Source organism: Staurois parvus, unplaced genomic scaffold (assembly GCF_062004578.1).
Source record: "Staurois parvus isolate SC_StPar_1 unplaced genomic scaffold, SC_StPar_1.0 ptg000020l, whole genome shotgun sequence".
Classification (NCBI taxonomy): Eukaryota; Metazoa; Chordata; class Amphibia; order Anura; family Ranidae; genus Staurois; species Staurois parvus.
The window spans coordinates 2528779-2555282 of record NW_028317816.1 but is presented as its reverse complement, the minus strand read 5'-3'; the positions used below and the strand labels follow the sequence as shown (position 1 = coordinate 2555282).

The following is a 26504-nucleotide window of genomic DNA, read 5'->3' as shown; positions in this document are numbered from 1 at the left end:
GTAAATCTCCCTCAGTGTCAGTTAGTGTCAGATTGCCCGTCGCACTCATGTCGGTCTCATCACACTCCCGATATAAGTAGCTTATCGCCGCCATTACTACATGCAAACCAATTATTTTACACTTATAGGGATATTTTTACCAAAGAAATTTAGCAGAATACATTAGGTCTAAATTTATGAAGACAAATAAAAAAGGAACCTCTGCTCTAACCTTAATACGTGAAAAAAAACCAGAAATATTTTGTTTTGCAGCTAATCACTGTTGTTCGTTCAAACATCAATAGAAATCAATATAAAAAGTGCAGTGCAACTGCTAATATGTGTACCACTAAATAAAAAGTTACTAAATTATATAGCCTGATAAATATGTGTGACATCCAACACAACCCGTATATATAACAATAAATGCATATAAACGCATGTAAATCAAAATGGCAATAAACAAACTTATAATAAATACCACCGATCTCTTGTGTAATTCCCCTTGTCAAGAATGGTACTTTGAATCTCAAATTCCTATATAAACTTCAGTGTATGTAAACGCATGCACAGGCAATGTCATGTGACGTCATCATGCCCAGAAGTGTGAGTTTGGCCACCTTAGACACTATATGCATCCTTAAGGGGGCAATGATATTGTTGGAAGCATATTTTAAACAAGAGGTTTATCTGGTGCACTGAATGTTACAAGTGCACTACTTTTGTGAGTGTTCTTAATCTTTTTAATGAAAGCCAATTAGTTGTTCTGATACTGCACCATGAGATTCTTTTTGCTTTATATTTTGCATTGATCTGTTTGCAGTCCAGCGGTCTTATCATGACACTTACCTGTCATAAGTTGATTGGAGGAAGAGTACCACGTACTGTACACAGAGTGTTGGGAAAGTGTGATTTGACCTTACCTTTTGTATGGGTGAACCCTTGAGGTAAGCAGCAGCCTTGAGAGGTATTGGTTCACTGTGGTGGAGCACATTAGAAGGTTTATATGAAGAACGCATGATATATGCATGCCATCATGCATGATTTGTTTTGAAGAAAGGAATTTGCACAAGAAAGTTCTGGGACTGTAATGAGTTTCACATATGTTTACAATATTTTTATGTGCATGCGTTTAAATACGCTTTTTCAGTACATATGAAGTTCATATAGGGATTTGAGCTCCAAAGTACTGTTCTTCACAAGAGATTGGTTGTATTCATTACAAGTTTATTTATTTATTGGCATTTTGATTTACATGTGTTTATATGCATTTATTGTTTTATATATAAAAGGTTGCGTTGGATGTCACACATTTATCCAGTTATATAATTTTGCACATTTTTATTTAATGGTGCACATATTAGCAGTTGCGCTGCTCTTTTTGATATTGACTACATTTATGAAGAAATTGTATTTTAAAAATTTTTTCATTGGATATGTTTTATAGCAAAAAGTAAAAAATATTGTTTTATTTTCCAAATTTTTGGTATTTTTTCGTTTATGTAATAGAAAATAAAAAACCTAGTGGTGATCAAATACCCCTAAAAGAGCTCTATCTGTCTGAAAAAAAATTATATAAATATCATTTGTGCACAGCATTGCATGACCGTGCAATTGTCAGTAAAACTGCCGTATACCAAGAAATGGCCTAGTCGTGAAGGGGGTAAGATTCTCAGAAGATCAAGTAGTTAAAAATCAAAACCTGCAGCTGGGAACAGGTGTGTTTAGGTTGATTTTATGCATAAGAAATGAATGCACAAAGAATATATTTACTGACATTTATTATTTTAAGCTAGTCACTAGAGGGAGCCATTTCACTAAAATTGTGAACTTTCTTCAACACTCATCATGTAGAAATGTAAAATCTAAAACAATGTTGTTCTAGAACCTCTAAATCAGGGGTATTGAATTAAAATTCAAGGAGGTCCAGTCACTAAAATTCTCTTCTGGCCGAGGTTCGAATAGGGTGTGCCCATCAGTGTGCCCCCTTACATTAGGTGTCGCCATCAGAGTGCAACTTTACATCATGTATTCCCATCACATCAGGTGTGCCCATCAGAGTGCCCCTTTACATCAGGTATCCCCATCACAGTACCACCTTACATCAGGTATTCCCGCCAGAGTGCCCCCTTATACTCAAAGTACCCCTTTCCATCATATTTCCCCATCAGAGTGCCCCTTTACATCACATGTGCTAAATCAGACTGCCCCTTTCCATCAAATGTGCCCATCAGAGTGCCCTTTTCCACAGTATGTGCTGATTTGTGCCCCTTAACATAACATGTGCCCATCAGAGTGCCCCTTAACTTAAAAGATGCCCATTAGAGTGCTCCTTAACATAAAATGTGCCTTTCAGAGTGCCCCTTAACATAAAATGTGCCCATCAGAGTGCCCCTTAACATAAAATGGGCCCGTCAGAGTGCCCCTTAACATAAAAATAAGGGGCATGCTGAAGGGCACATTTTATATTAAGGGACACTCTGATGGGCTCATTTATTCTAAGGGGCACTCTGATGGGCACATTTATATTAAGGGGCACTCTGATGGGCACATTTATATTAAGGGGCACTCTGATGGGCACATTTATATTAAGGGGCACTCTGATGGGCACATTTATATTAAGGGGCACTCTGATGGGCACATTTATATTAAGGGGCACTCTGATGGGCTCATTTATATTAAGGGGCACTCTGATGGGCTCATTTATATTAAGGGGCACTCTGATGGGCACATTTATATTAAGGGGCACTCTGATGGGCACATTTATATTAAAGGGCACTCTGATGGGCACATTTATATTAAGGGGCACTCTGATGGGCACATTTATATTAAGGGGCACTCTGATGGGCACATTCTATATTGTGCCCATCAGAGTGCACCTTAACATTAAATTTACCCATCAGAGTGACCCTGTAAGACTACACTTTACCTTGAGGGCAGACAGGAGCTGTGCCGGGATGCTTGCTGAAGGATCAGCTGCGTGCTTGTATACAGGCAGGGAGCGGGAGCCGGAGAGACAGTGAGCTGCAAGGATCGGGGGGCACATGTGATGTCCTGTTGCCGTGACGACCGCCCTGCTCAGCGGCGGATCTGTCATTGTGGGCTAGTGGTCCAGAAAGGAGTGCTGCTGGGGCCATTCTTGGACCGCGGCCGCCATTTAGTGACCGCTGGACTATGGTATGTGTAGTGTGCATAGAGCAGCTAAAAAGCACTGTTTGTTGCAAACAAACTGAGCAGAGGGGGAAAAGGAGAGGTTCAGGGGCTTACAGAGAGCATTACAGAGAGGAAAACACAATAAGAAACCATTTCATGAAAAATAGATTACAGGGCAATTACAGTCAGGTCCATAAATATTGGCACAGCACTAATGAGGCGGCACGGATAGGCAGCACTGATAGGCGGTACTGATGATGGGTACTGATAGCACTGACTGGCGGCAGTGATGTGCTGCCTATCAGTGCCCATCACTGCTGCCTCATCAACACACATCAGTGAAGGAGAAAAATTACCTGTTTACAAAATTTTATAATAGAAACAAAGAAACTTTTTTTGAAAAAAATGTTTTGCACTTTTTTTGGTAGGTGGTGGGTTGGGGACTTTTGCATGACCACCCCCCACCTTTCATTCTGTGCTTGGTATTATCAGACCTGTTCAGATTTCAAAGCAGTGTTGCGTTTTCTACTAATAAATTCAAAACGCAATATAGATTCTGACAGATTCTTACAGAACTGATAGAAAAACTCAATATCATCAAAAAAGCAATATCAGCAGTACAAACCTGATATCAGAGACAGCTCATAAGTCTCTACATTACATTTATGTACCAGGGTTGATCAAGCAACAGAAATCAGAAAATATGTAAATTCAGATGTATATATCCAGTACCTGCAGGAGATTCAGGGGGTGAATAGAACTGTCCATCTGATATTGGTCCAGGTCGCAAAAGAGGGGCTCGCTCACAAACACTTTGTATCATTAAGCGTCCTGAAAATAAACAAATTCAGAATGTTAAATTGTCTCTATTGTGATCACTGGCCATGTCACATGTTTGTTTTAGCTTGTAGATTGCATTAGTGTGCGGTAATTAGCAGGCATTAAAAGCACCCACGTTCACCCCACTACCACCATAGTTTCAGTAAGAGCCAGGCATTCCATTTGTCTCCCCCAAAAAATACTACAATGAGAGGCAGGTCTAAAATGGGGTGTTGTATTTGGCAGTGGTAGGGGCCAAGCAGAGCGACTGAACCAATACAATCACAGTACACCCAGCAGATAGTTGACTGGCAGACAAAACCGTCCTCCCAGATGTGGAGTAGCCAGTTGTCTGCCAGCATTTCTAATGAGCCCTCTTCTGCCTTCTCTTTCCAGATTCTGTCTGTGAAGGTCATGTGTTCTGTACAACTTCAACACATCCCCCAAACCTGTCATTTAAAGGATTTGTGTGTTTCCAATGTAGACCTCATAGCAGCATGAAAAACCCCTCTCCCTGTACTTTTTTTTTTTTATTTATTTTGCTTGGTGAATATACCCCCCATAGCGGTGTCCAGCTTCCAATAGCTCTTTTTTCTTTTTAATAATTTATTAGCCTCAAATAGCCAGGAAAATAGCTATAATATAAACATAAATTATTATTATACAGGATTTATACCAACAGTTTATGCAGCGCTTTACAACAGGGCTTAAAATTTCAAGTCCTGAGCTACTAGCCAGGCCCTAAGAGTTACTCGCCACCAACAAACACACACACACACAGAGACACCTGTTACCTGTACACACACACACAGACATACACACACAGAAACATGTACACACGCACATACAGATACATGTATACACACACAGGCATGTACAGACACGCATACACACAGATACATGTACATACACAGAAATACACAGACACATGTACAAAGACACATGTACATACACACAGACACATGTACATACATACACACACACATACAGACACATGTACACACACGCAGACACATGTACAGATACACACATGTACATACACACAGACAAATGTACAATTGTACATGCCTACACAAACACACATGTACACGTACACCCCCCCCCCATAAAAAGTTGCAGTACTTCGTTGTTCACTCACGGAGCCGGGTACTGCACTCTAGGGGGAGGCAGAGAGCACAGCACACACTCCTTGCTTTGCATTCACTGTGCTCAGCTATTGAGCAGTCTGACGGCTCCCAGTGTCAATGACAGGTCCAGCCTGAGCGCCGAGCCTGCTCAACAAGACGGCCCTGGGGGACACACTCGCCCCACCTTAATTTACACGGAAATTTCAAGCCCTGTTTTACAATATAAAGGGAGACAGTGCACTTACAATACAGTTCAATACAGAAGGAATAGGAGGGCCCTGCTCATGGAGCCTACAATCTAAATAAATACACATATATAAAACACACAATATTTTAAGTCTTTTTTTAAGTCTTTTATGTTGTTGGCATATGTGAATGTCAATTAGTAACTGCACTTCAAGTAAGGACATGTTCAGTTAACTAAGAGCGATTTATACCATTGCATAGTGGTAATGTACATTAAATGCAATGGTGTGCTAAAGTTTCATTGATTTTGAATGGAACATCAATGCACCACCAATGTGTGCTGCAACACATGTAGTGGTAAATAAAACAGCAGTGGGCACCAGACTGTAGTAGTATAACACCATGCATATGGTATGGTTAACAAAAGAGCCAGAAGGGCTCTGAAAAGAGTAATCACACCCAACTGCTTCTGGTTCCACCGGCGTTGGCATCACATTCCGTTACGTGTCCCTGTGCATTCCAGCGTGGTTCCTAGGACTTCCTGGTTCACTTCACAGTGGCAGACTACCCAGCTGGTGTCGACAGTAGTGTGCCTATCCCTTACGGAGTGGGAGGACACTCTAGAAGTTGCCCATTTTTATATCACGAAACAGTGAATTGTCATTTGTCTTTTATAACACAGCTGTGTTATACTACTACACTTAGTCTGGTGCCGTCTGCTGTTTTATTTGTATTCTTCTAGAGATCACTTCAGTCTCAAGAGGAGCAGCCACTGGTGTGTATAGACCATTACAGAGAATTTATGGACTGTTTATTAAAAGGATTTGTAAGACTACTAATAAGCTACTATATGTGAGCAGCCTATATGGTTTTGTACATTGTATACTCTGTTAGTAGTGGCAGTGATGTGCTGTTCCATCATTGCGCCACTTAGTTTAACACAATGTAGTACACTATATGTGTGGTGTCCTGTGTGTTACATCGCAAAAAAAAAATAAAGCGAGCATTGAGGTGCTATCTTGTCCTGCGTTGAGGTGCATTGCTGCACTTTCCTTTTGAAAGGGCTGTCAAAACAGTGTTCTACAATGCAGGTAAATGCTTGTGTGGTGGTGCATGATGGTGTCAGTGGGTCCATATTCTCATTGCAGTCTAACACACAGGTGTTACAATGACTGATGTACTGTGCATTGCATTATGCAGGCCATAGATGGGTCGAAAATCGGTCGATTTTTCGGCCGAAAATAAAATCGGCCAATTTTCGGATCGTTAGCGGGTTAATAGGTCGGCCGTTTTTTGGTATTTTGGCAGATTTTTTTTATCGGTAAAGGTGGAAAAAGATCGGCCGATTTTGCCAATCGGCCGATTTTCACGTCAATTATGGGCAAATCGGCCGATCTTTTACCGATAAAAAATCTGCGCATGAGCAGTGACCTGCAAGAGGAAGACAAAAAGAAGAAAGAAGAAGAAGAGGATGAAGAAGAGGAAGAAGAGGATAAGGAAGAAGAAGAGGAGGAGGAAGAAGAAGAGGAGGAGGAAGAAGAAGAGGAGGAGGATGAAGGAGAAGAGGAAGCAGAAGAAGTAGAAGAAGAAGAGGATGAAGAAGAGGATGAAGAGGAAGCAGAAGAAGTAGAAGAAGAGGATGAAGAAGGAGAGGAAGAAGAGGATTAAGAAGAAGAGGATGAAGAAGAAGAGGATGAAGAAGAAGGGGATGAAGCAGAAGAAGAAGAAGGGGATGAAGTAGAAGAAGAAGAGGAAGAAGAAGAAGAAGAAGAAGAGGATGAAGAAGAAAAGAAGACGAAGAGGATGAAGAAGAAGATGAAGGGGATGAAGAAGGAGGATGAAAAAAAATAGGATGAAGAAGATGAAGGAGGATGAAGAAGAAGAGGATGAAGAAGAAGAGGATGAAGGAGGATGAAGAAGAAGAAGGAGAGGATGAAGAAGAAGAAGAAGAGGAAGAAGAAGAAGGAGGATGATGAAGAAGAAGAAGAAGAGGATGAAGAAGAAGAAGGAGGATGAAGAAGAAGAGGATGAAGAAGAAGAAGAAGAAGGAGGATGAAGAAGAAGAAAAAGAAGAGGAGGATGAAGGAGGATGAAGAAGAGGATGAAGAAGAAGAAGAAGAAGAGGATGAAGAAGAAGAAGAAGAGGAAGAAGAAGAAGGAGGATGAAGAAGAAGAAGAAGAAGAGGAAGAAGAAGAAGAAGAAGGAGGATGATGAAGAAGAAGAAGAGGATGAAGAAGAAGAAGAGGATGAAGAAGAGGATGAAGAAGAAGAAGAAGAGGATGAAGAAGAAGAAGAGGATGAAGAAGAAGAGGAAGAGGATGAAGAAGAGAATGAAGAAGAAGAGGAAGAAGAAGAAGAGGAAGAGAAGAAGGAGAAGGGGATGAAGAACAAGAAGATGAAGAAGAAGATGAAGAAGAAGAGGATGAAGAAGAAGAAGAAGAAGAGGATGAAGAAGATGAAGAAGAGGATGAAGAAGAGAATGAAGAAGAAGAAGATGAAGAAGAGGATGAAGAAGAAGAAGAGGAGGAAGAAGAAGAGGAGGAAGAAGAAGAGGCAGAAGAGGAAGAAGAAGAAGAAGAGGATGAAGAAGAAGAGGATGAAGAAGAAAAAGATGAAGAAGAAGATGAAGAAGAGGATGAAGAAGGGGATGAAGAAGAAGAAGAGGATAAAGAAGATGAAGAAGAAGAATTTCAGTCTGGCAAAAAGTGTCCCTGCAGAGAGCGCCGCTATTTCTTTGACAGTTCCTTGACATTTATAACGGCTGCAACAATGTATCTGTTTCCGAATAAAAACATCTGTATGCACCCAAATGGATACAAATAGATACAATGTTGCAGCCGCTATAAATGTCAAAGAAATAGCGGAGCTCTCTGCAGAGACACTTTTTGCCGGCTGTAGACGGGATGAAAATCGGCCGATTTTTTTTTACCGTTTCTGGTAACGTTGGCCGATTGAACGACCGATTTTTCATTTTTTAAAGAAAAATCGGCCGGTTTTCTCCCCATCTATGGCCTGCATTAGAGTCTGAATGATTCAGTAGATGAACAGGAAGGAGATGGGGAATGGTCTCTCTACCAGTCTGAGTGCTGCTGCACAGGGGAAAACAGGAGGCTGCCAACAAGAAAGATCCAGGTACTAATGCCAGTTCTGTGCAATAATACATTTTAAAATAAATGCATAACTGGATTAAATAGTGCTTTTACATCTGCATGGAGATTAATTAACTGCATGCCATCTGCTGCAAACAAATATATTCTAGCTTTCTGCAGAGATATCTCCATCATGTGTCCTACTTTGAAGATTTAAATGCAAATCAGGTCAATCCTGTATTAAGTAATTCTTTAATTTATTCAACTTTTGCTGTTCTTACTTAAATGTACATGATGGGGAATAACTAAGAATACCTTCACTAAAACTTTATAAAAAGCTATGCTGTTCTCAATTTAGTAAAAAAAAAAATGTTTTAAACCCCTTTAATTTTTTTTGCCATCTGATGTTTCTTTAAAGAGGATCTTCAGTCTAGCCCCCCAAAAATTAAAAGTCAGCAGCTTCAAATGTTGTAGCTCCTGACTTTCGATAAAAAGGACATTTAGCCCCGGTTCACACTGGTGCGGCTTTGAAATCGCGCTACTTCAGTACGATTTAAAAGCCGCATATCAGTGTGATTTGCACTGTCGATTCCATTACGGCTTCATACAACACAAGTCTATGCAAGTCACTACGAATTCGGCAAAAAGTAGTGCAGGAACGTTCTTCATAATCGCTGAGACATGAGTCAAATATGAATGGTTCCATTGCCAGCAATAGGGTGAAACTTGTCATGAGATTGGAAATTGTCAAATCACATGACAAGCTGCACTGATGATAACTTGGGCTTAGAAATTGATTTACTAAAACTTTTCTTTTTTCCCATCTTTCTTCTGGTTCTCTTTTTATTTTTGCTTTTAAGGTTTTTTGTTTTTGTCTTTTCCTTCCCCCCTTTTTTGTTTGTGCTTTATGTTTTATCGTCTCTCGTGTGTCTTCATGGCGCACAGGGGCCGCGACCCCCGTACTCTGGGGTTGGTGGCCTATGGGACCGGGTTCTAGGATGGCGCAGTTGTTCCACCAGAGAGGGGTTTGGTCCGCACTCTCTGGCCGCTCCTCTTCCTGTGTCTGTCTCTCGTGTGGCGTCATCTCGCCGACTCCGTCGGGGTGACGCCGTGCGCCTCGCGGGCAGGGAGGGGCTGCTACGTGTGTGGATAGGTCTGCACTAATTTACCTCAGTTCTTACAGATGCTCATTGGAGCATTTCCAAGCCTTCCTGGGGGGTATAAAAATACCCTTTTGAAAGCCTGTATACCGCTTATGGTGCCATGATGACAACGTACCTCAGCAGACCTGGTATGTTACGTACAGACATTTTTAATATATTAGTTGGTTTATATGCCCCCCTCTTGGATATCTTTATCTGTTATAGGCATACAATCCTAGAGAGATCTTTCCCTCTGGGGACTTTTTGATGCCAAGTTACCATCAATTTACTCCAAGTATCCCTGGTCACTTCTTGCACCCCCAGTAAACGCTCCCAGTTCCAATCAACTTGGCTTTTTATTGATTTGGTGGTACATATTTACTATTACAATTTTTGCATTTTATTGTTTGTTTATACAGTACCATCCCAATAATATTGGTGACCAGACAGACTTTTTATCCACTCCTGGGTGGCTGTGGCCGGGCCCCTCCAGGAGACGACCGGGCGGCGGTTGTTTTTTTCCTGTTTTCTCTCTTCCCTTTTTCTACTTCTGTTGTCAGAGCAACATGGAATTATTGGCCGCATTCACGTAATTAATGATTTTAACCCATTGGCGGTTCTTCCTATGCTCTTCGTCCCTGTATGGGGCCATGTAAGTATAGAATTGTGTCCTATTTGATTGCAATTGTATTGTTTGTATTGATGTAAGATCTGAAATATATATTTATATGTCTATTGTAGGTGTCATGCCTTTTGAGCACTTCTGAAGAAGAGATTGCGATCGGTCTCGAAACGCGTCAAGTGCAAATATACGCATGACTCATCTTTACATCTTTACTGTAAAATCACTTCTGGTGATACTGCCATATTTTGTAATTGTAATTATATGTCTTTTATAAGATTGTATAAATAAAAAAATGGTTCTCTTTTAAATCTTTGTTAGGTTACTATTTGTTCTAACTCGTGCGTAAAAAAATCCCACCAATAAGAGGGCTTCTCCATTGTTAATTGGGGCTTAGGAGTTGATTTACTAAAACTAGAGAGCGCAAAATCTGGTGCAGCTATATATCTTAGGCAATAAGCTTCTAACTTCAGCTTGTTCAGTTAAGCTTTGACAGAAAAACCTAGAAGCTGGTTTCTGTGTAGAGCTGCACCAGATTTTACGCTCTTCATTTCTCGTAAATCAGCCCCTTCCTGTACCTGACCAAGAATCCAGTGCTGTCCTCACCCATGCCGGTTCTTCAACAGCCTTCGAGTCCCCAGCACTAAGGAAAGCCAGCTGTAACCTGTGATGTGCCCCAGGAGGTTTCAGGCAAAGGGGGGGGAGGTTGTTGGGGCAAACTAGGCAATCTGAGTGGAAGTGGAAGCAGGTACCTGTCAGGAATAGGTACCCACTCCCTCCCCCTCCCCAAAAAATTATGTGTCCAAAAGTTGTATGATGGGGGGGCAGAAAATTAGAACTTCCACTATTGACTGAAGTTTTGCTTTAACTTTCTGTCTTGGGGAATAAAGGGTAATGGGAAGAAGGTAAACATGGTGGTAACTCAAAATTTTGGATTTCCCATCACTTTCAGTTCTGGGGACAATGGAAACCATTACAAATACAGAGGGTGATTCTTCCTAATGACACTATTCTTCCATGCTGACACTAGCTAAATGCTTGTAAGATATTACCATTTATATTTAGATTAGGATAAAAGAAGCACATGCATTGCACAGACTCAGCTCAGCTATTCTAGATGAGGGTAGAGAATCAATCCATGTTATTTACAAAATACAGCTGAAATAACCCTAAGGGCAAACAGGTAAAACCCTAGAGAGTAATATATTTCTATGTTACACAGCCTACATTAGCAACAACAACAAACACAAGATCTGAACCCAGGGACAAATCTAAAAATGAAGGATGGAAACATTCATAATTCATAGTGGTCTGTTACAAAGACTGTGAAGATGAGAATATCTCATGACTTTCTTAGGTCGATACAGCATTTAAAGTAGAATTTTGGTTTATTCCAAACATATACACGTAATGAAGAATAATTTCAGTAATAGAGTATTATTACATTATTACATTACATTACATTGAGTTTATATAGCGCCAAAGGGTTTGCTCAGCGCTGTACAATAGAGGGGGGGACAATACATGAAACATTACAGCAACTACAAACAGCACACGAGGCGTTATAGGGCCCTACTCTTTCGAGCTTACAGTCTAGGAGGGAGGGGGTAGTGGTACAGGAGGAAGTGGCTGTGGGGGATGGAGTGGTAGGAGGAATGAAGGAGAGCAGCAGTTAGGTGAGGGTGGGGTAGGCTTCCCTGAAGAGGTGGGTTTTCAGGGAGCGCCTGAAGGTGAGGAGGGAAGGTGACAGTCTGATGGATTGGGGTAGTGAGTTCCAGAGGATGGGGGAGGACCTGGAGAAGTCTTGCAGACGTGCGTGTGAGGAGGAGACCAGGGAGCAAGATAGAAGGAGGTCCTGTGAAGAGCGAAGGGTACGGGTAGGGTGGTACTTGGGAATCAGGTTGGTGAGGTAGTTAGGGGCAGTGTTGTGAATGTCTTTGTAGGTCAGAGTGAGTAGTTTGAATTTGATGCGTTGGGCGATAGGGAGCCAGTGGAGGGAGAGGCAGAGGGGGGTGGCAGAGGTGGAGCGGGTGGTGAGGTGGATGAGTCTAGCCGCTGAGTTGAGGATGGTCTGAAGCGGGGAGAGCCTGCACTGGGGTAGGCCGGTGAGGAGGGAGTTGCAGTAGTCAAGGCGTGAGATAATCAGGGAGTGCACAAGTAGTTTAGTGGTGTCTGGGGTAAGGAAGGAGCGTATTTTGGCGATATTGCGGAGGTGGAGTCTGCATGTGTTTGTGAGTGATTTGACATGAGGTTGGAAGGAGAGGTTAGAGTCCAGAATGACTCCAAGGACTTTGGCTTGCGGGGCGGGATTGATGGTGGTGATGTTAGTAGTGATGGATAGGATGGGGGGGGGCGCGGGCAGGAGGGAAAACGAGAAGCTCGGTTTTGGAGAGGTTGAGTTTGAGGAAATGGAGCGACATCCAGTCAGAGATGTCGTTTAGGAGGTGAGTGATGCGGGCGGAGAAAGTGGAGGTGAGGTGAGGGGTGGAGAGGTAAATTTGAGTGTCATCAGCATAGAGATGGTAGTTGAAGCCGTGGGAGTGTATGAGTTTGCCAAGGGAGGAGGTGTAGATGGAGAAGAGAAGGGGTCCAAGGACAGAGCCCTGGGGGACCCCAACAGAGAGGGGGAGTGAGGGGGAGGTGGCACCATTGTAGGTAATAGGTAATTTTAACAAGTTTGCTCTGTAACATAAAAAGGATTGAAGGAAGGGAGAGGTGCCAGGCCATCAATTGTGTAGCTTATTGTGTTTATTAGGAAGACATCAATATACAATTAAATTCACTCACAAAAGTTCGAGGTAACGGGCATCTTGTGAGAGGAGGTGAAGCCACTGTGAGCAAGTTATCATGCTGCAGATATGTGCAAACGAACGAAAACCATCCCCTATACATGATCCAATCTGATCTGGTAGGATTACCTTCTAATGATAGCAAAGGTAGCGCTGAGTGAATGTGCTTTTTTTCCAACCTTTTTTCTGACATTGACGAGTCCCTTTTCACACTTCCTGCAATCTAGTGATGACGTTGCAACTCATTCAGACAAACATCTCTGTTGTCTTACCCTTTGGGTCAGCCGTAATTTCTAGGGTTTCAGCGCAAAGCAATCATGCAGCCTCAGGCTGGGCTTGTATGTTGACTTTTGCTTTTCAATCAACAATAGATCACATATAGCCCTGCCCAGTCCAACCCACTGAAGTATGCCTAGACCCGACAAGTCCTGCCCAGCAAATCATGCCTAGTCAACGCAGATTACCAAATGGAATTGTGCGATATGTAATACAGGCAGCAGGAAGTAAATGGTGTTCTAGTGCAAATGCAAAGCTAAAACATAGTCCATTTTTACATTTGTAATTGGATAGGAGAAATTGTTGATGTAAACTTTTAGCAAACAATGACATATGGAGACTCCAGTCGCTTACATAATTTGACTCGCTCTACCTTTAGTTGCACTTTAAAGCAGTTTCTCTCATCTGCTTTGCATTCCTTTAATTCCTGATTTCTCGTCTAAACATAGGAATCCCCCCACTGCCTTCTGGGATGTCCACTACACACATTGCTGGAGGCAGCTTCAGTACAGGGCACATATGCACTGTGAATTCCCGCATGTTTGCAGACATGCCACAGGTTTCTTCAAGGTATTTGAGAAAAAGCAGAGACCTGTGGCATGTCTGCCTATGGGCAAGATCCCCCACACATTTGCACACATGCTGCAGGTCTCTATTAGAGCCTACATAACTGAAAGCAGCAGCATGTCCGCACACCTGTGGGAATCCCCACATATGAACAGACTTGCTACAGGTTTCTTCCACAACCTTGAATAGCTCCCATAGAATGACCTCAAGCAGGCCATTGGTGTGTATGTCTCTGACCAAACAATCAGAAACAGACATCGTGAGGCCCACCTGAGGGCCCGTCGTCCTCTAGTGGGCTCTGTGCTCACTGCCCAGCACCATAGAGCTCCATTGGCATTTGCCATTGAATGCCAGATTTCGCAGGTCTGCCACTGGGGCCCTGTGTTTTTCATATATTAGAGCAGGTTCACTCTGAGCACATGTGACAGAGGTGAAAGGGTGTGGAGAAGCTGTGGAGAACGTCTGACTGTAACATCGTTCAGCATGATCGTTTTGGTGGTGGGTCAATGATGGTCTGCGGAGGCATATTCATGGAGGGACGCACAGACCTCTACAGGCTAGACAATGGCAACCTGACTGCCATTAGGTATCAGGATGAAATCTTTGCACCCATTGTCAGACCCTACGCTGGTGCAATGGGTCCTGGGTTCCTCCTTGTGCATGACAATGCCCGGCTTTATGTGGCAAGAGTATGCAGGCAGTTCCTGGAGGCAGAAGGAATTGATACCATTGAATGGCCCCCACGCTCGCCTGACCTAAAGCCAATAGAACACCTCTGGGATATCATGTTTTGGTCCATCCGACGCTGCCAGGTTGCACCTCAGATTGTTCAGGAGCTCAGTGATGCCCTGGTCCAGATCTGGGAGGAAATACCCCAGGACACCATCCGTCGTCTCATTGGGAGCATGCCTTGACATTGTCAGGCATGCATACAAGCACGTGGGGGCCATACAAACTGCTGAGTACCATTTTGAGTTGCCGCAATGAAATTTTTGCAAAATGGACTAGCCTGCTGCATCATTTTTACACTTTTGATTTTCGGGGTGTCTTTGAATTCAGTCCTCTGTATGTTGATAATGTTCATTTCCATAAAACAATGGGGCATCCTTACATTCCTAACACATTACCCAGTCTATATCAGTATAGATATCCAGCATGATATTTTTCCCTTGAGATCTGATGTATTTTCAACGTGTTCCTTTTATTTTTTTGAGCAGTGTACATGTTAAAACTTCATAATAAGTGCAGCTTGCCCGTCTAAGTCTTATATCCCATCCATAGATGAAATTGGGTTTTTATATCATAAATACTTGATTTAATAGTGAGCAGATTCAGCCTGGGTTCACATATATGTAGTAAAGTATATCACATGTGATTCGCACAGGAACCGCACCACATTCCTGTGCAAATCACATGCGATTTGTGTGCGGTGCGATTGGAGCCATACATTTTGTATGGCTCTAATTGCACCGCACCCGCACCAAAAAGGTGCAGGACCCTTTTTTAGGTCCGCACTAGAATAGGATCGCATGGATATTCACACCTATGCGATCCGATTCTGCACATCGCACGGCGTTTTGCGGACCGGTTTTTGGGGTGTTGTTAACTTAACTCACACATCCGCAGCGATTATGATGCAGTGCGTAATTCGCACTGAAATCGCTGTGAATTCCGCACCGCATCAGTGTGAACCTGGGCTAAAAGTATAACTAAATTCCCAGCGCAATTTGCTGACATATATATGATATAAATATGAAGTGTGATTTCAATGAAAATAGTGAGCACAATTTACATACAATAGTTAGGTACTGGAAAAGGAGCTGAACTGCTCAAAGTTCTGTCCAGAAACCAAAACTGTTTTCTTACAGCCATCTATAGTTATACTGTGCACAATGGATTTAATTGATTGATTCAAGCATTATCATATTTATAAGATGCAAACTGAACAATGACATTAGTTATGATACTTCAGGTATTCAAATAGTACATTTTAAGTATTCATGATAGGCCAATTGTGTACTATAAGACTTCGAAAGACTGGCAGGTGGCAGTTATGATGTTTTAACATATATTTTATTGGTTTGGTTTACATGCAATAAAGTTGTTTTAGTATGCATATGGTATTCTCCCTGCATTTCTGGGGGGAGAGTCCAGTGGTGGAATAATTTGTTTTAGAGCATGCCTCCCCATCAGGAGAACACAATGCTCCAAAAGAAGGAATCCCCCAACAACACTAGCTGTGTTGCTGGGGGAATCAAGGATTTTCTTTCCAGTAACCTGTGGTTGCAGGAAACAAAATCGAATCATCTATGGCTAGCTTTACCCTTGGTCTCCTAAGCTCATGCAGAGTTTAGGTCCTTGAAGGCACAATAGTTGTGTGTACACAAACTATATTCTACACTCTCAACAACAAATAATGACTTACGGTTTTCCATTTCTGCTTCTTGGGGTAAAACTTTAAAATCCAGAAACCAGACTTCTATCCAAGCCAAGATAAAGGACACGATAGGAAGTACATATCCAAAAGCACCTTGGTAAAATAACTGGGAAAACAAAAAGGCATTCTCAATCATTTACTATACAGTAGGATGAAATCATTTAATTGATTAATCTTTTAACATTACCTTAGATAAAATTACTTTTACTATCAGGAAGGCACAAGTTGTTGCGGTTGTTAACTAAAAAAAAAAAAACAACATTTTGAAAATGTGAAAGCATTGTAAATAAGCAAATAATTCAGCTAATTTTTCTAGCACAGAATTTAAAAGAGAAAATCCATGTTATTCTTTACATTAGGCAACATTTTCACCTGCTCTTTAAATAATGCCCCTCTTAATATATACTGCTCAAAAAATTAAAGGAACACTTTTTAATCACAGTATAGCATCAAGTCAATGAAACTCCTGGGATATTGATCTGGTCAGTTAAGTAGCAGAGGGGGTTCGTAATCAGTTTCAGCTGCTTTGGTGTTAATGAAATTAACAAGTGCACTAGATGGGCAACAATGAGGTGACACCCAAAACAGGAATGGCTTTACAGGTGGAGGCACTGACATTTTTTCCCTATTCATCTCTTCTGTTTTTCATTAGTTTTGCATTTGGCTAGGGTCAGTGTCACTACTGGTAGCATGAGACAATACCTGGACCCTACAGAGGCTGCACAGGCAGTCCAACTCCTCCAGGATGGCACATCAATACATGTCATTGTGAGAAGGTTTGCTGTGTCTCCCAGCACAGTCTCAAAAACATGGAGGAGATTCCAGGAGACAGGCAGTTACTTTAGGAGAGCTGGACAGGGCCATAGAAGGTCCTTAAGGCGGAGTTCCACTCGACCTATCAAAAAAGAAAAGTCAGCAGCTACAAAAACTGTAGCTGCTGACTTTGAAAAAACAGCCACTTACACCTAGGCGATCAGACCAGAAGTGAGAGCAGGTATGTGTCAAATTCGGGTACCCACTCCCCAAAGGTGCCAATCCTTAATGAGGAGCTGGGGAGCAGTCCTTAAAGCGGAACTTCCCCTTTTGGGTGGAGCTCCGCTTTAACCCATCAGCAGGACCAGTATCTGTTCCTTTGTGCAAGGAGGAACAGGATGAGCACTGCCAGAGCCCTACAAAATGACCTCCAGCAGGCCACTGGTGTGAATGTCTCTGACCAAACAATCAGAAACAGACTTCATGAGGGTGGCCTGAGGGTGCAACGTCCTCTATTGGGCCCTGGGCTCACTGCCCGGCACCATAGAGCTTGGCTGGCATTTGCCACTGAACACCAGAATTGGCAGCCACTGGCACCCTGTGCTTTTCAAAGACGTGAAAGGGTCTGGAGAAGCCATTATGGTGCCTGTAACATCGTTCAGCATGGCTGTTTTGGTGGTGGGTCAGTGATGGTCTGGGGAGGCATATCCATGGAGGGACACAGAGACCTCTATGATCTAGACAATGGCACAATGACTGCCATTAGGTATCGGGATGAAATCCTTGGATCCATTGTTAGACCCTACGCTGGTGCAGTGGGTCCTGGGTTCCTCCCAGTGCACGACAATGACGGCCTCATGTGGTAAGAGAATGTGGCAGTTCCTGCAGGATGCAGGAATTGTAACCATTGAATGACACCAACGCCATGTCCCCTGACCTAAATCCAATAGAACACCCCTGGGATATGTTTCGTTCCATCCGACGCCGCCAGGTTGCACCTCAGACTGTCCAGAAGCTCAGTGATGCCCTATTGCAGACCTGGGAGGAAATACCCCAGGACACCATCCATCATCTCATTAGGAGCATGCCCCAACGATTTCAGGCATGCATACAAGCACATGGGGCCATACAAACTACTGAGCACCAGTAGAATATCCAGTATGATATTTTTTCCCATTGAGATCTGATGTGTTTTCAAAGTGTACCTTAATTTTTTTTGAGCAGTGTATATGCTTTCTTCCATCTTCTCCCCTAATAAACTCTAAGACCACGCTCACATGGCAGCCGTCGGCAGTAAGAATAGGCAATAAAGCCACAGTTTTACCTCCCAGTCGCAAATTACCATGGCCACTAGCCATATTAGTACACACTGCCGCAGCTACGCCACAAGTGAACGAGGCTCAGCTGCAACTGCAATGCTGTGGGCTTTTAAGGGTTAAAATAGGCATTGAGGAGTTTACCACCTTTGAGCCACCTGTGAAATGCTTCTGGATCACTTTTTAGAGGGGCAGCCATGACTGTAGCTTTTGAAAATAAGCCCTATGGGGAAATTTGGAGTGGAAATTAATCAATAGAATAGAAAATGGGTACTTCAGCTAATTTAAGTTGGCAAACTGTAGATGAACAATGCTATGAAAACATTAACCAAAGTTAGAAATATAAACTAGGAGCACACACCTAGTTCTGAGACCACGACATAGATGAGCATGGTTCCAGATAGTGCTATCACCATGAAATCCAACCATGGTAATCACCAGAAATTGGTTTATCAACTTTTCTTGCCTGCAGGTGGCACTGTGCCTCTTTCTCTGTGAACCTACTGTGCACAGAGAAAAAGCTACAGTGTTAGAAAGCATTACATTGTGTAAAAATTAATTACATTATTCTAAATAGTAGAAAAAGCTTACTTCAAAATGTATTGTAAATGCTACTATAAAATGTCCTATTTTTTTTCGATTTGTTAATTTATTTAAAAAATGTCAGCAGTGTATTGATTAAAACAATAAAAAACCCAACATAGCCTTAAAAAGTGTAAGCGTCCTTTCACATGGAGTGGACCAGTTTAGCAGATCTGCTGGCTCAGTGGGGAGTTCTCCGCTGAACAAGCAGATGACAGGTCTGTGCCTGCTCTGCTGCTGCAGAGCGGACACAGAGCAGCTCGCTCTCCTCAATGGGCGGTAGGATGAAAATGGACCACCTGTCCGTTTTAATCAAACCCAATGGACGAGAGGGGACTTGGATCCCCTTTCATTCCTTTTTTTCGGGTCGGTTCGGATTGGATGTTGGCAGTGTAAATACACCCGCAATCCATAGAGAAGAACAGAGGTTCTGTTCGGTCTGCCTGAAAAACGGGCAGGCGGACCCGATCGAACATCAGTGTGAAAGGGCCCTAAAAAGTCATGCAAGTGTTAGTAAAAAGTTGTAAAATCTTTTAGCAAAATGCTAAAATCAAAATATGCAAGGTCGGTGTGTGTATTATGTATTACAGTAAGTATAAGCAAATAAAAATTTAGCTTGTTTACACATCAGAATATTTGAGAAGCATTGAAAGAGACACTCACTGCTACTGCCCACCAGTGGCGTAGTTTGCAAATTGCATATGCAGCAACAAGCACAATAAATCGAAAGAATGACAGCAACTGTAAAAAAGAAAGCAAAGAGCTTGAGGTTAAAAAAAAAAAATTTTTTACAGAATAATAAAGTATATGTACACCCAACTACAAAAATCACATATAAATTTTAACATATGTAAATGTCATTTCAGACGTCATTTTGAATGTTGTCAAATCTGTGGCTTAGATTAAAGTATTTGTAAACCCTCACCGTGTGAAACAACCAATTCAGTTTAAAATAGAAATCAAAGGTAGAACATTTGTGGATATAAAAAACATCATAAATACTTTTTACGTCTTTTCTATAAGTGATCACATACCCTCTGCTGTCAGCTGCATAAGGAGCTCAGGGAATAGAAACAGCAGCTGACAGCAGAGGGTATGTGATCACTTATAAAAAAGACGAAAAATGTATTTATAATGTTTTATAATGAACTCAGCCTGCTCCCCTCCAATGATCAGACTTGTGTCTTCCCAGTGAATGGCTGTGCATGTCAGCACAAGTCTGATCATTGGAGGAGAGCAGGCTGAGTTCCCAGCATAGCTAGACAGCTGACCACACTGTGCTCTCATGCCTAGTGTGGTCAATCTTTAATAGAAAAACAGAGGGACTGGCAGGAACAGCAGGGATTTCACACAAAGGAATCAGTACATGGTACAACAGACACAAATCAGGAATATGAAATGTTGGGTTTACATTTTCATTAAAATAATATCTGGTGATCTTGCCATGAATGTCCTTGTCCAGGTACTTTCTGTTATGCGGTGACAAAGCTCTATCCCAAATGTTTTCATGAACTGTCATCCTGTCACACACTCTCCCTATGGAGACTATAGGTGGCAAGCCCACACATGTGCCACTCTTATCACCATCAGGAAACCTGCCCTGAGATATCATATGCAGCAGTTGATGGAGTGCATGTGTATACACTTGTAGCTGCAGAAAAAGGCTGGAGGAGATCAGCAGTGATGATATGTAGAAAAGGATGAATAAGGTCAAAACAGTGTTCTCTTTAAAAATAGCCATTGTTTATGCCACACAATGCTTTAATAAACTAAATGTTATTTAGTTACTTTACCTGTACATTAAGGGGGAACTGAGATGCCCAGCAAGTACTCCTTTTTTGAAGCACTACTATACAATTTACCAAATAGGAATTGTATTTATTCTCTGTGTTTTACACACTTGATGAACCTTATTTTCAGGCAATACTGTATGGTAATAGACTGTATAATTTTAAATCTGTAAGTGTGCTTTAAACCTGAAATTTGGGCACATATAAAACCACTACTTAATCTAGTTACGCGTTCGTTATTCTTATCAAAAGGCACGGAAGTTTCACAAGCATCTAGCATAAGAAACTGAAACTGTCAACATGTCAGGCAGTTCCACGACTAGGACTGTATTGCCTAAAGGAGAACTCCAGACGTATTTTTTCTGTTCCATTTTCTAATTGCCTCTGGTGCTTGGTAGAAAAATGTTCTGCTCTTTATTTTCCCCCTCCCTACTGTGTGCCTCCAAACTTTCACTGGAGGGCATTACAGCAGGCACACTTTCAAACTACAGATACCCAGTCTACCAGATGATCCAGTGACTGTCTTAAGATGGTCATATATGGATCAAAATTTGGTTCAGCTGAATTGGCTGAAAATTGCTTCAAAGGGGGCCCTGTCGACACCGCCTAGCTTGACAAAAGTGAGTTTTCAATAGAATATTGTCAAAGGAGCCAGGCAAAAATGTCTCTGCTTTATAGTGCTTGCATTCATTCGGATGCAGGTACTGTCCAGTTATTCTAACAGTCATGAATCTTAGCTGTCAGAACACAATAGCCTGCACTGAAGATTCATCCACTTAAGATGTTCAGTCGGGGCAACTAACTAATTTTGGTTGTTCAACCCACAGGGCTTAACATGTATGGCCAGTTTAAGACAAGTCCCTTAGGCTTTGGGGGTGTCAATCATTGCTGCCGTGTCCTATGTGGTGCATAGACTTTCACAGAACCTGTTTCATCTGCATGAGAAAGAGTTACTACATAGCCTGGCCCCTTCATGTACAGACTGAATCCTATGACTCAGGAACTGAAGCTAAGGCTGGCCATACGTGGCTCAGTTTTTTTTCATTTAGCCAGCACGCTGAATGAAAAAAAAAAAAAAAAAAAAAAGCTTCCCTTATCCACAAATTCCAAGTGGATGCAGGAATCCCCCACTCCCCAGCTGTGTCAGTGCATTCTGACAGTGGAGGAGTCAGCTGGACTGCTCCACTGTTAGGGTGTCTTTGAATACAGTCCTCTGTAGGTTGATAATTTTCATTTCCATCAAACGATGGGGCATCCTTACATTCCTAACACATTACCCAGTCCATATCAGTATACAGTATCTCACAAAAGTGAGTACACCCCATATCTTTTCATGTGACAACACTGAAGAAATGACACTTTGCTACAAGTAGAAAAAAATGCTGGCAACAAAAGGGAGTGAACCCCAAGTGAAAATGTCCAAATTGGGTCCAAAGTGTCAATATTTAGTGTGGCCACCATTAATTTCCAGCACTGCCTTAACCCTCTTGGGCATGGAGTTCTCCAGAGCTTCACAGGTTGCCACTGGAGTCCTCTTCCACTCCTCCATGATGACATCACAGAGCTGGTGGATGATAGAGACCTTGCACTCCTCCACCTTCCATTTGAGTATGCCCCACAGATGCTCAATAGGGTTTAGGTCTGGAGACATGCTTGGCCATTCCATCACCTTTACCCTCAGCTTCTTTAGCAAGGCAGTGGTCGTTTTGGAGGTGTGTTTGGGGTCGTTATCATGTTGGAATACTGCCCTGCGCCCAGTTTTCGAAGGGAGGGGATCATGCTCTGCTTCAGTATGTCACAGTACATGTTAGCATACATGGTCCCCTCAACGAACTGTAGCTCCCCAGTGCCGGCAGCACTCATGCAGCCCCAGACCAAGACACTCCCACCATCATGCTTGACTGTAGGCAAGACACACTTGTCTTTGTCCTCCTCACCTGGTTGCTGCCACACACGCTTGACACCATCTGAACCAAATAAGTTTATCTTGGTCTCATCAGACCACAGGACATGGTTCTAGTAATCCATGCATCTTCTTTAGAAGTGGTTTCCTTCTGGGATGACAGCCATGCAGACCAATTTGATGCAGTGTACATTGTATGGTCTGAGCACTGACAAGCTGACCACCCACCCCTTCAACCTCTGCAGCAATGCTGGCAGCACTCATACATCTATTTCCCAAAGACAACCTCTGGACATGACGTCGAGCACGTGCACTCTGTATGGTCTTGGCCACCATGCTGCAGCTCAGTTTCAGGGTCTTGGCAATCTTCTTATAGCCTAGGTCATCTTTATGTAGAGCAACAATTCTTTTTTTCAGATCCTCAGAAAATACTTGAAAATGCCATGAGGTGCCATGTTGAACTTCCAGTGACCAGTATGAGAGAGTGAGAGAGATAACACGAAATTTAACACACCTGCTCCCCATTCACACCTGAGACCTTGTAACACTAATGAGTCACATGACACCGGGGAGAGAAAATGGCTAACTGGGCCCAATTTGGACATTTTCACTTAGGGGTGTACTCACTTTTGTTGGCAGCAGTTTAGACATCAATGGCTGTGTGTTGAGTAATTTTGAGGGGACAGCAAATTTACACTGTTATATGTACAAGCTGTACACTCACTACTTTACATTGTAGCAAAGTGTCATTTCTTCAGTGTTGTCACATGAAAATATATAATAAAATATTTACAAAAATGTGAGGGGGAGAGAGAGAGAGAGAGAGAGAGAGAGACAGACAGACAAACACACAGAGCCTATATATATATACTTACAAATATGTCAAAAAATGAATAGTAGTAGTCATATTGTAAAACTTCTTTCTGCAAGGCCTCAATAATATTAGTTTTTGCCTAAGAAACAAAAAATATATGGTTTACTTGGCATTAACTCTCACCAAAAAAAACTCCAATACTACATACTTTAATATACAAACAATTTCTAACTGATACAATAATACTCTATTACTAACTTGCCTCGAGAATGGCTTTTTAGAGCATCAAAAAACTCTTTTGGTCCAAGTTAGCACCTTGCAGGTTTTTCTTTTGTTTAAAACATCACTACAAAGGCCTGTAAAAGATCCTATATCTATACCCCAAACTGTTCTTTTTAGTTGTGAATAGAATAGAGATAGTTTAGAACCCCAGTTAGGTGTTACTGCTTTCCTGAGCTCTATTAGAGCTTTCCCCTCACTTACTGTTTTGTGGACAAACTAATACCAGATAGGCAGCGAGAGTAAATCTGCAACAAGGAAACAGACAACAACAAATGGTTGACAGAGGTTTTAGCATTCCTCTAATTAAAGCAGTAGTAAAGTTTTGTTGCTAAAAGAAGAAATGGGCCACTCTGCAGGTTTAAAAGAGAAATACAGCCAAAGCTTGTTTTGCAAATCTTTGCATTCTGCACTCTTGTGACCTCAGCTGACAGCTTGCTAAAGTCCTTTGTCGGCTGACCTCACTCAGCTCATTCAGGCTGGGGAAGATCACAAGCGTATGGTGGGGAACCACCCAGGAGCGTGGACCAGCACTTGGCTCAGCCTCTCATCGAGCCTCTGAGAGCCTGAGACAGCCGCTCCAACCCCCCTCTACAGCCCAGTGCTCCAGTGAGTGCTGGGGGGGCAGACAGTATACAGTATTTGCTGTACAGGCAGGCTACATATGTAATAAATATGGCATTTTTGTATGTGTTTGTCATAAAAACACTAGGAAGCTGCCATGGGCTGTCAGTTTTAGCATGGAGCTCAGCAGTCCATGTCTTCATTAGTCTGGACACATCCACTGCAAAGTACTCCATTCAACAACATTCACGGTTCGTATTTTTGAGTAGCTATTTTTCTATCTCAGCTATACTGAATAGGAGGAGAGTACTGCACCAAAAATTGCATTTTTTTAATTTGGACTATTAAGCTGAATATGGTGACTATACATTTTATATACAGATTGTAAAATCTCCTTAAGATTTACCAAGTCTACTGTGAGGGCCTCCAGAAGGCAATTTGATTCTTTTTTTACTACTAGGTAGGTTTTTGAATTACAGTTTTTGGTAGCTCAAAAGGAGACTGTACTAAACTTTTCAGGAGAATGGTTATATGGAAATCATGAACACAACCATTTCATGGATTTCTTTTTGCAGTCTTCATGTATAAAACATCACAGCATGATGAATGCAGAACAGATGCTTACAAAAGTCTGCATTACATCATTTATACTATGATGTGCAAAAGAAACCCACTGGGGAGGCTAGGAACCAGACATAACAGGAATGCTTTGGGTTGTGAGCAGGGAACCAGAGAACCTGTTTGAAAAGCTTTGAATGAATATTAATTAAATGGTCTGTGTTGTGCAAATTAATTTATTTTTCTTACTTGTTTGCATCTAGAATGTTGATTTCACTTACAGTAATACATTATACCATACCAATGATCTTTGTGAAATATATTGCTATGCATTTGAAAATATTATTACATAACTCGTACAATCCTCCAAATGACACAGATAACTAATCTTTTTTAAATAATGCAGTATTTTGTATATAAATCCATTTTCAAGACTTATACTGCAGCTGTAGCTAGGCCTCCCATTACCATCATTCTACATCCTTGCTTAATCTACATCAGGGTTTTGCGTAAAATTCCCATGGGTTACGCAAAGATAAAACCATAAACTGAAAACAGCTGATGGGTAGATCGCATCACCACAATTCCCCCGCATGCAGATTGGCACAGGGAAGCAACAAATGTCTCCAGTGTCCCCTCCTGTCCATCCCAGGTGCTTGTATGTGACATCACATGGGATGGATGAGAGATGAAGGCCAGCGGGGAACAGCATGCCACAACAGGACTCTTATCACAGCAGCTTCCCCACATAGCTCTGCATAAGTTTGTGACTGAACCGCTTTTAGATTGCTGCCTCCCAGTACTGTACCTCGCTGCTGCACCCCATGTAAGGTGCCCTGCTACTACCCCCTGTACCCTGCCTTGCTGCTCCCAGAGCTCTGCCCTGCTGACCCCCTGAGCTCTGCCCTGTTGCTCCCTGAGCTCTGCCCTGCTGACCCCGAGCTCTGTCCTGCTGAATCTCTGTGCTGTGCCCTGATGTGACCCTCTGTATCCCTCCCGGCTGAACTCCTGTACACTGTTTTTCTCACGTTCAATTTAGATCGGAGCATCTGTAAAGAAAAAAAGCAAGCACAAGTCTCATATTAAATAGGAAAGTTGTATTATTTTCTCTAATATTTAATGCTGTTTCTAAAAATAGTTGTTGCTATATCAACAGCTCGCTGATCACACCAATGTTCTGTGAGCTGTAGATCTGAACATTATTTAAGGGGTTCCTCGAGATCTCAAACCTTTTGCCACGGGTTCCTCCAAGGTAAACAAAGTTGAGAAACCCTGGTCTACATCCTCCATTATGCACCTATTTCATTGCAAACCTACAGTGACCTGGTGATTTTCATATGCTATTAGACAATTCTGATGATGTAAGGAGATTCTAACTAACTTTTAAGAGGTATCGAACTTAAAAAAAACTAAGTGCCTAGGAAAAATAGTTTTAGGGTCATTCATGAATATACACATTGCTCCCACAGCCATATAAAATGTTAGTTATTTCAGTTTGTAATGACATTTCAGACTGCTATGTTTTTGATTATACGGTCTTGATCAGAAATGTCAGTAAAAAAGGTATTTTTCCTAAATAAAAGTGCTACAGATCCTAGACAGTGTCCACTGCCAATGGTACAAGCAAACATAGATTAAGATCCAAAATGTCAGCAGTAGCAGAAACTAGATCTAATCATATTGCTCTCTAGTGCTTTATCGCTGCTGCACAACGGTCTTACAGTTGGTTTTCTTAGGAAAGTAGCCTCAGCTTTAGCA

General features: G+C 42.0%; 1 protein-coding gene across 1 annotated transcript in view; it reads right to left on the bottom strand.

Moving 5' to 3' along the window:
• The window catches only part of STARD3NL (STARD3 N-terminal like), a 92009-nt gene that overhangs the window by 9812 nt on the left and 55693 nt on the right, over positions 1–26504 (bottom strand). Inside the window, exons 4-8 of the mRNA XM_089687074.1 lie at positions 23407–23484; positions 19502–19579; positions 16375–16428; positions 16176–16293; positions 3865–3963 (exon numbers count right to left, since the gene is read on the bottom strand). Of these exons, the coding sequence (XP_089543200.1) occupies positions 3865–3963; positions 16176–16293; positions 16375–16428; positions 19502–19579; positions 23407–23484 (427 nt within the window). The remainder of the gene's footprint in view (positions 1–3864; positions 3964–16175; positions 16294–16374; positions 16429–19501; positions 19580–23406; positions 23485–26504) is intronic.